Source organism: Culex quinquefasciatus, chromosome 2 (genome assembly GCF_015732765.1).
Source record: "Culex quinquefasciatus strain JHB chromosome 2, VPISU_Cqui_1.0_pri_paternal, whole genome shotgun sequence".
Lineage (NCBI taxonomy): Eukaryota > Metazoa > Arthropoda > Insecta > Diptera > Culicidae > Culex > Culex quinquefasciatus.
In genome coordinates this window covers 205,799,818-205,812,087 of record NC_051862.1, presented here as the reverse complement: position 1 = coordinate 205,812,087, position 12,270 = coordinate 205,799,818, and the positions used below count along the sequence as shown (strand labels likewise).

General features: G+C 42.5%; 1 protein-coding gene across 1 annotated transcript in view; it reads left to right on the top strand.

Annotated features, from left to right (window-relative positions):
- Positions 1–11,158, top strand: part of LOC6052961 (homeobox protein invected) — a 113,466-nt gene extending 102,308 nt beyond the window's left edge. The window contains exons 3-4 of the mRNA XM_038256201.1: positions 1,309–1,475; positions 10,245–11,158. Of these exons, the coding sequence (XP_038112129.1) occupies positions 1,309–1,475; positions 10,245–10,523 (446 nt within the window). The 3' untranslated portion in view covers positions 10,524–11,158. The remainder of the gene's footprint in view (positions 1–1,308; positions 1,476–10,244) is intronic.
- Positions 11,159–12,270: the final 1,112 nt, after the last annotated feature.

Genomic DNA, 12,270 nt, shown 5'->3' with positions numbered 1-12,270 from the left:
GGCGCTCGGCGAATCCCTCGGAATCTCCTCGATTTAAATAAATCTCAACAGGTCGTCGGGTAAAGTGGACCACCCAGGTCGTGCGCGCAGAAACAGTCCTCTCGAGAGTATCGGTTGAAGTTTTGCTCTGGGATTGAGATTTTTTGGTCTTTTTTTGTCTCACTTTTTTGGATATTTCCGAGGGATGATGGAAAGACGAGGGGAACACCACGTGCTTTTGGGGATTCTCGTTCTCTCTTTCTCTGGGGGTGATTCCTGGACGATTAGTCATCACGACGTGATTGTTGATTGCAGTGAATTTTATGTGGAATTTTCTAGGTTAAGTTAAAAAATGTTTTTGATTATCTCAAAAATTAAATTGTAATTAAAATCACAAAATAACATACAAACAAGCTGGACTTTGGGGTCGAAGTCGCCAAGTTTTCAGAAGCCGAAATCACAGTCGAAGTCGGAGTCGATACAAAATCTACCCGAGTTCCATACGGCATCGTACCATAACCTAATCGTAAACAAACACAAATACAGCTCATAGTTCTCAGGCATCAATCAGTTTCAGCTCCAAGTCTGATCCCAAACCGCGTTGAATCGTTAAGAAGGTTCGGTTAATATTATTGTTATTCTAACGCGCCTTGTATTGCGATCCAAAGCAAATAAGACATAAAGAAAAGCTAAACAGACGGAAAGAGGAAGAGAAAACAAATTGGACTCTATTTGAACTGGATGAAAGACATGATCTTCAACAATTGAACAAAAAAACGACGACGCGCCAAGCGCCAAAGTACCTCAAGTCAGTCAAAGTCCGTCAGAGTCAGTCAGTCAGTTGGTACACGTAGAGTACGACGGCCCCACTTGACGAGGGGTCCAATTCTTGGGATGCACTCCTATTAGCATTTGTTCCGTCGTCATCTTCTTTTCTGCTTCTTGTTGGACGTTTGTCTAGTTTGGAGAAATTTAAATTGAGTGTGATTTCGTTGGCGCTTGAATGGCGCCACCGACTTCTGGTCCCAGATCTTCGAACTTCGTTGGTGGTCCCAACTCCGTTGGAAGCATGGCCCATGGCCACGAGAGGGGCCACATCATCATCATCATTATTACCGCTCATTACCGAATATCTCATTACACAGTCGACTAGTCGAGAGGGGGGAGGCGAGTTGAAAGAGAGTAAAAGTTGAGGTTATGTTCAATGTCTGAGAGGGGCCGTTATGATGCGTGTTACGGAAGCGTGGTGCATTTAATGACTAAATTTTGTTTACCTTTTTAACCATCGTCTTGTTTGCTCCTTCTTCTTCTTCTTCTGTTGACGTTTAGGTCCACGGACGCGCAAACCAAAGAAGAGCCCCAGTGAAAAGGCTGCGGCGAGTGCGGTGGCGGCGGCCACGGCAGCTGCGGGGGCAGCCAGTGCCAGTGCTGCGGCCATCGCCGACGATAAGCGACCCCGGACGGCGTTCAGCGGACCGCAGCTGGCCAGATTGAAGGTGAGAAAATTGGGTCGTGTGTTAAATGGGTGCAGAGAAGACACCTTTTGATGGGTGTTGAACAATTAATGCAGTTGGAGGAGGTATTTTATTTATTGAATATCTCAAACTTTTTCTTTATAACTTTCACTTTTATTAAAAACTAAAAATGACCAAAATGACCAAAATGACCCAAATGACCCAAATGACCAAAATGACCAAAATGACCAAAATGACCAAAATGACCAAAATGACCAAAATGACCAAAATGACCAAAATGACCAAAATGACCAAAATGACCAAAATGACCAAAATGACCAAAATGACCAAAATGACCAAAATGGCCAAAATGGCCAAAATGACCAAAATGACCAAAATGACCAAAATGACCAAAATTACCAAAAAGACCAAAATGACCAAAATGACCAAAATGACCAAAATGACCAAAATGACCAAAATGACCAAAATGACCAAAATGACCAAAATGACCAAAATGACCAAAATGACCAAAATGACCAAAATGACCAAAATGACCAAAATGACCAAAATGACCAAAATGACCAAAATGACCAAAATGACCAAAATGACCAAAATGACCAAAATGACCAAAATGACCAAAATGACCAAAATGACCAAAATGACCAAAATGACCAAAATGACCAATATGACCAAAATGACCAAAATGACCAAAATGACCAAAATGACCAAAAAGACCAAAAAGACCAAAAAGACCAAAATGACCAAAATGACCAAAATGACCAAAATGGCCAAAATGACCAAAATTACCAAAATTACCAAAATGACCAAAATGACCAAAATGACCAAAATGACCAAAATGACCAAAATGACCAACATGACTGTTTGCGCATGTAAAGGTTCAGATTGTAGATTTGTATCAGTTCAGTTAGATCTAGTACTACATCAGCAATTCCATTTGAAAAGAGCCTAAACCAAAAAAAAAGTTCTCCGATCGGGCTCAAAATTTTTCTGGGGGTTCCTTGGCCAAAATAATTAGACCCGTATTTTTTTGTTTGGCCATTAGGGTGGCCTACATCGTGCTAGGGTGGTTCAAAAAATGGCAATTTTCGTCATTTTCGCAAAACCACTTTTTCTAAAATCATATCTCCGCGCCATTTCATCCGATTTTAGCTGTCTTAGACGCAAAAGAAAGGTGATGAGTTTGGCTATTTGGGAAAAATAGTAAAAAGTTCCAAAAATCTAGCTTAACTATTGAAAAGTCGTATGAAAACTTAAAATGGCGTTTTGACCGTGTCTGGACCAAAGAGCCTATGTCTGAAAATATTTTTATCGGATTCCTCGGAAAATTTCACATAACATATCAAAAATTGGCGATGTCGAACCGTACGTTTTGGAGATACGATTTTTGAAAATAAAACTGCGTTTTTCGACGCGCCACGCGCAAAAACGGGAAAATGACGAAATCGGCAAAAAATCAACTTTTTTCACTAAAACTGCGATAACTTTAAAATTTCAGCGATGACCTATACATGTCTGGGTACCAAAATTTTCGTAATTGAGAGACGCAACTTTTGGTACCATAACATCTATAGGTCATCGCTGAAATTTTAAAGTTATCGCAGTTTTAGTGGAAAAAGTTGATTTTTTTTGCCGATTTTGATCAGTAGTACGGTGCCTGTGTGGACGCTCAGTCCTGTTTTTTCGTGTTATTTTCCGTCTCTTTTGTGTCGCTGTTCGAGTGCATGGGGTGATTGGTCAGTATAATTAAATAATGGCATCAGTAGTACGGTGCCTGTGTGGACGCTCAGTCCTGTTTTTTCGTTCTATTTTCCGTCTCTTTTGTGTCGCTGTTCGAGTGCATGGGGTGATTGGTCAGTATAATTAAATAATGGCATCAGTAGTGCGGTGCCTGTGTGGACGCTCAGTCCTGTTTTTTCGTGTTATTTTCCGTCTCTTTTGTGTCGCTGTTCGAGTGCATGGGGTGATTGGTCGTTATAATTAAATAATGGCATCAGTAGTGCGGTGCCTGTGTGGACGCTCAGTCCTGTTTTTCGTGTTATTTTCCGTCTCTTTTGTGTCGCTGTTCGAGTGCATGGGGTGATTGGTCATTATAATTAAATAATGGCATCAGTAGTGCGGTGCTTGTGTGGACGCTCAGTCCTGTTTTTTCGTGTTATGTTCCGCCTCTTTTGTGTCGCTGTTCGAGTGCATGGGGTGATTGGTCAGTATAATTAAATAATGGCATCAGTAGTGCGGTGCCTGTGTGGACGCTCAGTCCTGTTTTTCGTGTTATTTTCCGTCTCTTTTGTGTCGCTGTTCGAGTGCATGGGGTGATTGGTCATTATAATTAAATAATGGCATCAGTAGTACGGTGCCTGTGTGGACGCTCAGTCCTGTTTTTTCGTGTTATGTTCCGCCTCTTTTGTGTCGCTGTTCGAGTGCATGGGGTGATTGGTCATTATAATTAAATAATGGCATCAGTAGTGCGGTGCCTGTGTGGACGCTCAGTCCTGTTTTTCGTGTTATTTTCCGTCTCTTTTGTGTCGCTGTTCGAGTGCATGGGGTGATTGGTCATTATAATTAAATAATGGCATCAGTAGTGCGGTGCCTGTGTGGACGCTCAGTCCTGTTTTTCGTGTTATTTTCCGTCTCTTTTGGTCGCTGTTCGAGTGCATGGGGTGATTGGATTTCTTCTTCTTCTTTTTTCATTTATTTTTTGTTCACGCGTTCGTTGGCCGATGAATTTTATTTTTGTTCTCTTTATATAGTTTTCGATAGAAACGTCCCGATTTTTGTTTTTTGAGACAAGCAAGTCGTATTGCTGGATTAAGTCCTTTCCATATCATCGAGGATCGGAAGGCACGTCGACGGATATGTGTTAAGGCTTATGATGTAAAATAATTTTAATGAATGAAGCCCTTCCTACATCACCGTTGATCGGAAGGCACGCCGACGGAGAATTTCTGGAGAATCGCGGTCGAATTAATACTATATTTAAATCCCTAGATAGATATCTTTCCGCAGCCGGCTGCCTAAGATTTTAAAATTTCAACCGATAAACAAATTGCTCATGGTCGCATCACCTACCACAGTGAATCCTGACCTCATACCCATCTTACTAACCCCTCAAAACTCATGTGATACTTTGTCGGAGACGCAGTCGATTTGGCGGTCCCATCACTCAAGTATCGGCTACCATTCCCATCCACTTCCCCGTGTCTTACCACTGGTCGTGGCCGGCGTCGGTATTGATCAGTACGATAGGGACCTTTGAAAATTGCGAAGGGGTGATGATTGGTTCCTACTTTTCATCTGTGGTCCACGGAGCAATGTTTGGGGGTCCTGGTCAATAACGAAGTAGCAGCTACGGGTAGACACCAATGCTATGCTATGCTATGCTAAAAAGTTGATTTTTTGCCGATTTCGTCATTTTCCCGTTTTTGCGCGTGGCGCGTCGAAAAACGCAGTTTTTATTTTCAAAAAATCGTTTCTCCAAAACGTACGGTTCGACATCGCCAATTTTTTGATATGTTATGTGAAATTTTCCGAGGAATCCGATAAAAATATTTTCAGACATAGGCTCTTTGGTCCAGACACGGTCAAAACGCCATTTTAAGTTTTCATACGACTTTTTCAATAGTTAAGCTAGATTTTTGGAACTTTTTACTATTTTTCCCAAATAGCCAAACTCATCACCTTTCTTTTGCATCTAAGACAGCTAAAATCGGATGAAATGGCGCGGAGATATGATTTTTAGAAAAAAGTGGTTTTGCGAAAAATGACGAAAATTGCCATTTTTCGAACCACCCTAGCACGATGTAGGCCACCCTAATGGCCAAACAAAAAAATACGGGTCTAATTATTTTGGCCAAGGAACCCCTAGAAAAAATTTGAGCCCGATCGGAGAACTTTTTTTGGTTTAGGCTCTTTTCAAATGGAATTGCTGACATAATAATTCTAAGCATCTCCAAATGAGTTCTTGGCATTGTTATAGAATTTCCCGCTAGAACTACCAGCTTTGGTCACAAGAATCTTCTCTAGAAGTGGCCATTGCTCCATGAGACACAGGACAGAACAGATCAGACAGAACAGAACCTTCCTGTTCTGAAATACAGCTCAAAATGTAGAAAGTTACAGTTTTCTCGTCTAATTACCGTCCATTACAGTTCAATAAACCGACAGAAACCAAGAGCAATAAAGTTTTGATTACAAATTACTGTGCACTAGCTAACCCGCGAGTTTAAGTTCTGTCCAGATCCGATTATGCCACGACCCAAGCAACAGACGCTCTTATGTGCGTTAACATAAAATGGTCCTTCGAGCCGGATCCAGGAAATCCTGGATCGCTTGGGGTCGAAGTTGGCTAATCGGTTGTAAAGTGAAAAAACGGACCGTTCAGTTGTGCAAGTGTTGTGTACCTGGAATCAGGCGCGATGGCGGATCTGGTCGTCGCCATTCCAAACAAACTGAAGAAAATGAAAAAGCGAAGAACTGACCTGACTGACTGAAAAAGTGAACTGAATTAAAAGAAGAAAAAATCTTGCGAAAATAAACTGTTGAACTAAAAGTGTTGTTTCTCTCGGGAAGAAAATTGAACTGGAAAGAATCGGTGATCTACTTCACCAAGGGTCGACGTCAACAAACAGCAGCAGTACAGCGCAGTCCAGTTCTGCAGCAGATCAGCAAGCTCAACGCTGATTCGAGGGGTCCAGCAGTAAAGCCTTCAGGGGCGGCGCGTTGTGATCGGACGGGTCAGACAGCCGTCCCAAAACCACCCACAGATAAGTACCTGTTCAGTTACTTTTCGTACAGTCGCTCAGGCGTTCTCCCGTCTCAGGTACTCGTCGCTGGAACTTCATAGTTCAGTACAGACCAGAACAACAGCAAGCACGCATATCAGCAACTCATGACGTCAGAAGCTTCGCACTGCTCAACCAAGCGGTGACGACAATCAACAGTTTACACACGGAGTACAGCTCTGTAGCGTCATGGAGATAGTACAGTTCAGCACGGTTCAACAGTTCGGCCAGCGTGGTCGAGTCTACGCTAGCAGCAGTTCAGCGATTCCAGATCGCTGAAAGTGTTTACTGTCCAGTTCAGCTCAGCGATGGCAAATCGCTGTATCATCAGATCAACGAGCAGAGCGCAGTTCTCTGTCCAGCAGCGGTAACCAGAACATCATCTACAGACCGGCGAGGCAATCGTCGGAGGATCGTCGTTCAAGCTGCAATCCAACTTTAACAGCAGATGTTCCTGGTGCCAGCACAAAACCTTATGGGGTGGTACGGTTGTGGTCGGACGGGCCAGACCAACCACTCCAAAAGGGCTCTCAGTTAAGTAGCCATTCAGTTAAGTTAACAGTTCAGCCATTCAGCCGTCGAATTCGATTCCCAGGTTAACTTCAACGCTACAACCCATGCCATTGGACCAGCAACGAAGTTGTTGGTGTCCAACGTGACGTCAGCTCCAACAGCAGTTTGGAAATACGGACCACTCAACCGAGTGAAGACGAGCATGTCGTCGCGCGCAGACACATGTGTCGTACGGACCGCAAGATGCGGTACAATCTTTCGGTGCGCCGACCGGAGGATTGCTATGGATTTGCCCAGCTTTGGGAAATCACGCTCCACGTACAGTGGTGGAGCAACGGACCACAGGCGCAAAGGACTCACGTTTGGAAGGGACACACAGGTCCCGTCAGACATTCCAGAAGAGACGCTGATCTCTGTGAAGGGGCGAAAGCCAAATTAAGGTACAGCCATGTACCACGGACTGGAATGAAACCGGCAGAAGTTTACAGCGAAGAAGTTCAGTACAGTACAGTTTTGGAATCGAACAAACGGACGAAGAAGGCGAAGTTTGAAGTACAGATTGTTTCGTCATTTACGGACGACCCGAAGCAGAAGAGGTCTACAGCTACAGTTCAGTCAAAAGGAAGCTCACTGTACCTGCAGAAGCAGTGAGGAAACAGCAGCACCAGCAAGAAGCGTTCTTAAGAAGGAAGGTCAACCACCAGGGTGACAACTCAGCTACAGAACTGATCAGAACGCAAACAGCGACGAAACAATCACAGCACAGCACACACTGAAGGCAATCAGTACGGAAAAAAGAGACAGCAGCAGCATTGGTGGAGTTTCAAACAACGACACACAATGGCGGGCGGCGCTTATGTCGTTCGCAGGAACTAGCATCGAGATCACCAGTGTTGAACATGCGGCGAGGAGAAGATTCAGGATCAGCAGATCAGTACAGTAACGGAACTGCACTGACAGTTCAAACCAGACAGCATACTACAGAATCTACAGCAGCAAGAAGTTAAACAACAGCAGGTCAACTACGGCGGGCGGCTCTGAGGTCGCAAAACAGAAGGCTGCTCACGAGCAACGGTATCTAATGGCGGGCGGCAATTTTATGTCGCACACAATCGCGTACGAGCTACAGCAACAGTACAGCAAGTCAGCATGCCAGAAGCTGACACGAGGTTCCAGCAAAAGCAAGCAGGGGTGGCGCCGTTCCGATCGGACGGGTCGGAACTGCCACTCCAACTCTACCCGGAGTTAAGTATTCTGAAATACACAACCCAGTCGAACATTTACTCGTTTCCCCGAACAGGTTGCTGGAACGCTCAACGAAAGACAACTAGCTACAACGGGTGCAGAAGCAGAAAGCATCGTGTCAGGTGCAACAACATCAGCGGGAGCAATCAACAGATGAAGGACGATGCGATCGTCAGCAACAAACAACAACTGCAGTAAAAACAAGAAGAACAAGTGATCAAACAAAGAAAATTGAAATATTTGTAAGAAACTGACCGTAGAAGAAGACTGTTCAGATCAGATCTACTCAGTAGCTACAGCAGGAAAATCGATTGACGATTTAGGATGATTGTTTTGTGTTAAAATACGAAGTAATTTAAGGCGAGCGGTATAAGGAGCGGCCGTGGCTGACTGGTTACGGTGTTTGCTTTGTAAGCGAATGGTTCTGGGTTCGATGCCCATCTGCTCCCAACGAGAAAGTTAAGAACACATGAATTTGAAATGATGAATATGAACAAAAAATCAAAGTCGCTCGAGGCGGGGTTCGATCCCCCGTCCTTTGGATTGGTAAGCAAATATGCTAACCACTAGGCCATGACGACTTGGTGAGCGTGGACTGGAATTAGGAATACTGTTACAGAGAGCGAGTTGTGGCGCTTTAACCACGGCAAATAGTGTCCAGGGCATTCGTGGAAATACAATGTCCCATCCCAGAGGGTCCCGGAGTACCAAACCTTCTTAGCATGGTGCTCCCAACGAATACAACCAAATCTCGGAGCGTATGGTGGTGTGTCCCCACGCTTCTTCCTCCCCTGTCGATTCAGAATTGTGTTGTTGTTCGAACACTCAGTGCTCAAACTCAACCCAATTACGAGTCATCTCTGCGATACGGCTTTACGCAGTAGGCCTGGCCGCTTTAACGCTTGTGATGTTTCAATGCATTCTAATGCAATGGCGCACTACAAATGTTAATAAATGACAAGAAGAGTGCTAGGCGTCATCTAACCTAAGGCACTCTCCAGGATCCCTTCGAAAGATTGGCTGCGCTAGGGTCTGATTAGATTAGATTAGATTAGAAGTAATTTAAGGCGAGCGGTATGTTTGCGCATGTAAAAGGTTCAGATTGTAGATTTGTATCAGTTCAGTTAGATCTAGTACTACATAATAATTCTAAGCATCTCCAAATGAGTTCTTGGCATTGTTATAGAATTTCCCGCTAGAACTACCAGCTTTGGTCACAAGAATCTTCTCTAGAAGTGGCCATTGCTCCGCGAGACACAGGACAGAACAGATCAGACAGAACAGAACCTTCCTGTTCTGAAATACAGCTCAAAATGTAGAAAGTTACAGTTTTCTCGTCTAATTACCGTCCATTACAGTTCAATAAACCGACAGAAACCAAGAGCAATAAAGTTTTGATTACAAATTACTGTGCACTAGCTAACCCGCGAGTTTAAGTTCTGTCCAGATCCGATTATGCCACGACCCAAGCAACAGACGCTCTTATGTGCGTTAACAATGACCAAAATGACCAAAATGACCAAAATGACCAAAATGACCAAAATGACCAAAATGACCAAAATGACCAAAATGACCAAAATGACCAAAATGACCAAAATGACCAAAATGACCAAAATGACCAAAATGACCAAAATGACCAAAATGACCAAAATGACCAAAATGACGAAAATGACCAAAATGACGAAAATGACCAAAATGACGAAAATGACCAAAATGACGAAAATGACCAAAATTATCAAAATGACCAAAATGACCAAAATGACCAAAATGACCAAAATGACCAAAATGACCAAAATGACCAAAATGACCAAAATGACCAAAATGACCAAAATGACCAAAATGTCCAAAATGTCCAAAATGACCAAAATGACCAAAATGACCAAAATGACCAAAATGAAAAAAAAAACGAAACTATTGGCACTACGCCCCCCGGGGCATGGCCTTCCTCTAACGTGGGATTTCTGCTCCAGCGCCTCTGACGAGACAGGAGAAACCGGGACCGACGTTTTACTTCACCATCCGATAGAAGCTCAGTGGATAAGGCGGGAATCGAACCCGCGTCTCATAGCATCATCGGGATCGGCAGCCGAAGCCGCTACCCCTGCGCCACGAGACCCACCGACCAAAATGACCAAAATGACCAAAATGACCAAAATGACCAAAATGACCAAAATGACCAAAATGACCAAAATGACCAAAATGGCAAAATCACAATTTTCTAACCGAAATTTCCACTTTTCTCTCCCCTTTCCAGCACGAGTTCGCCGAGAATCGCTACCTGACCGAGCGTCGCCGCCAGCAGCTCAGTGCCGAGCTGGGTCTGAACGAGGCCCAGATCAAAATTTGGTTCCAGAACAAGCGCGCCAAAATCAAAAAGTCCTCCGGCCACAAGAACCCTCTCGCGTTGCAGCTGATGGCCCAGGGTCTGTACAACCACTCGACGGTGCCGCTGACCCGCGAGGAGGAGGAACTGCAGGAGATGCAGGCCGCGGCGGCAGCGGCTGCCGAGTCCCGGATGGGGTCTTCCGATTGATCTTTGAGGGTGGCCGCGAGGACGGTTACCTAGGAAGTTGCTTTGGCGTTCTACTAAAATGTGTGACTCTTGAAAACGAAATGAGAAAAATCGAATGAAATATCTGTGATATCGTAAAGTTAGTTCAGTTCAACAGTTACGAATGGTGTAAATGCAATTTTTTGTGTTTGTTCAGTGGCAGGTAGATTTGAATGTTGTAGACTTTTTCACCCTCCCTCTAACTGTTTCTAATTTATGAGCTTTTACCTTGTATTTGAGCCGAATTCGGTTAACCAATCAGAAAACTGCAAATAGAACAATATCCGTTCATAGATAAATCAATCTGTACATTAACTAGTGTAAATACCAAGTACTTTTAAATTGCGAACATGCTATCGATTGACTAGTAATATATTAAAAACTACAGTAAAAAAAAAGTTTATTGATGCAACCTCTGTTGAAGGTTGATGAAGTGTAAATATACAAATTTATTTATTCTGTTTGTGGTGTAGCAGCAGCAGCAGGTGAAAAAAAGTGAAACCAGATGTAAAATTACACGCAAAAAAAAATCAACAGATAATAAATCTTGAAATGGTGTTTTGAAAATGGAATGGATGCGAAAATAAAGTACACTCTAGCAATATCGACATTAATTACACACTGTCTTTTTTATTGCTAATATCCGAACTAGTTCCTTGCTAAGCGTGAATCATGCTATTGATAGAAAAATACTGCTTACTAATTATGTTTTAAACTGACAGTAATATTTTTTAGATTTACTTTTTCATAATCAGTATTATTCAGACCAAAAATTAAATTATATTAATATCCTTTCAGGCTAAGTCACTAACTTTTATTTTAGTTAGAGTTTCGTTTCTCACATATCCCTACAAATTTATACAAACGTGCTCAAAATGGTATAACCATGCAAATGTGTTCGTAAATTTTGCACTTAACGTTGTTTTAATTATTTTACGTTTATTCAGCAACTCCCCACGAAAACAGCACAATTAAAAAAAAAAGTTATCAGATTGTAACCAAAATTAGAGTGGGGATGTAATGACCGAAAAAAAAAACCGTATTTTTTTTAGTTTGACCATTAGGGTGACCTGCGCCTTGTTGGAATAGTCTAAATAAATGGCAATTTTCGTCGATTGTCACAAAAACTACATTTTTCATTAATCTTAACTCCGCACCATTTCAATCGGTTTGGTTTTTGAGAAAAAAATCTAATAGGCAATTTTCGTCGATTGTCACAAAAACTACATTTTTCATTAATCTTAACTCCGCACCATTTCAATCGGTTTGGTTTAACAAACATCCACCACAAAATCGTATAATTTACATAGCATATCGTAACATTGAAGAGGTAAAATCGATTGAAATGACGCGGTTTTATGATTTTCAGAAAAATGTGTTTTTTTGCCAAGTCGATGAAAATGGCAAAACATCTCAATTAAGTTATTTTTCGGATTCGAAATGCTAAAAAAAAGCAAATGTTTCAACACAGTTTGCCAAATGTTTAAAAAAATAAAAAAATCTACCAGATTTGACAAGGGACATTATTTTGACATTGAAATGTCGCTGCAAATCGAAAACGGTCTTCCCACCCAGAGCAATACCGAGATTTTTACGGGTTTCTTTGCCATTGCCTTGACCAAATTGAATGAAATTTGATTTGGATGCAGTCAGGGATGGAATAATTGCAAAACAATCAATTTCGCTTGTGAACTTTTTTCACCCGCGAGGAGGCAAATCAAGCAAAAGA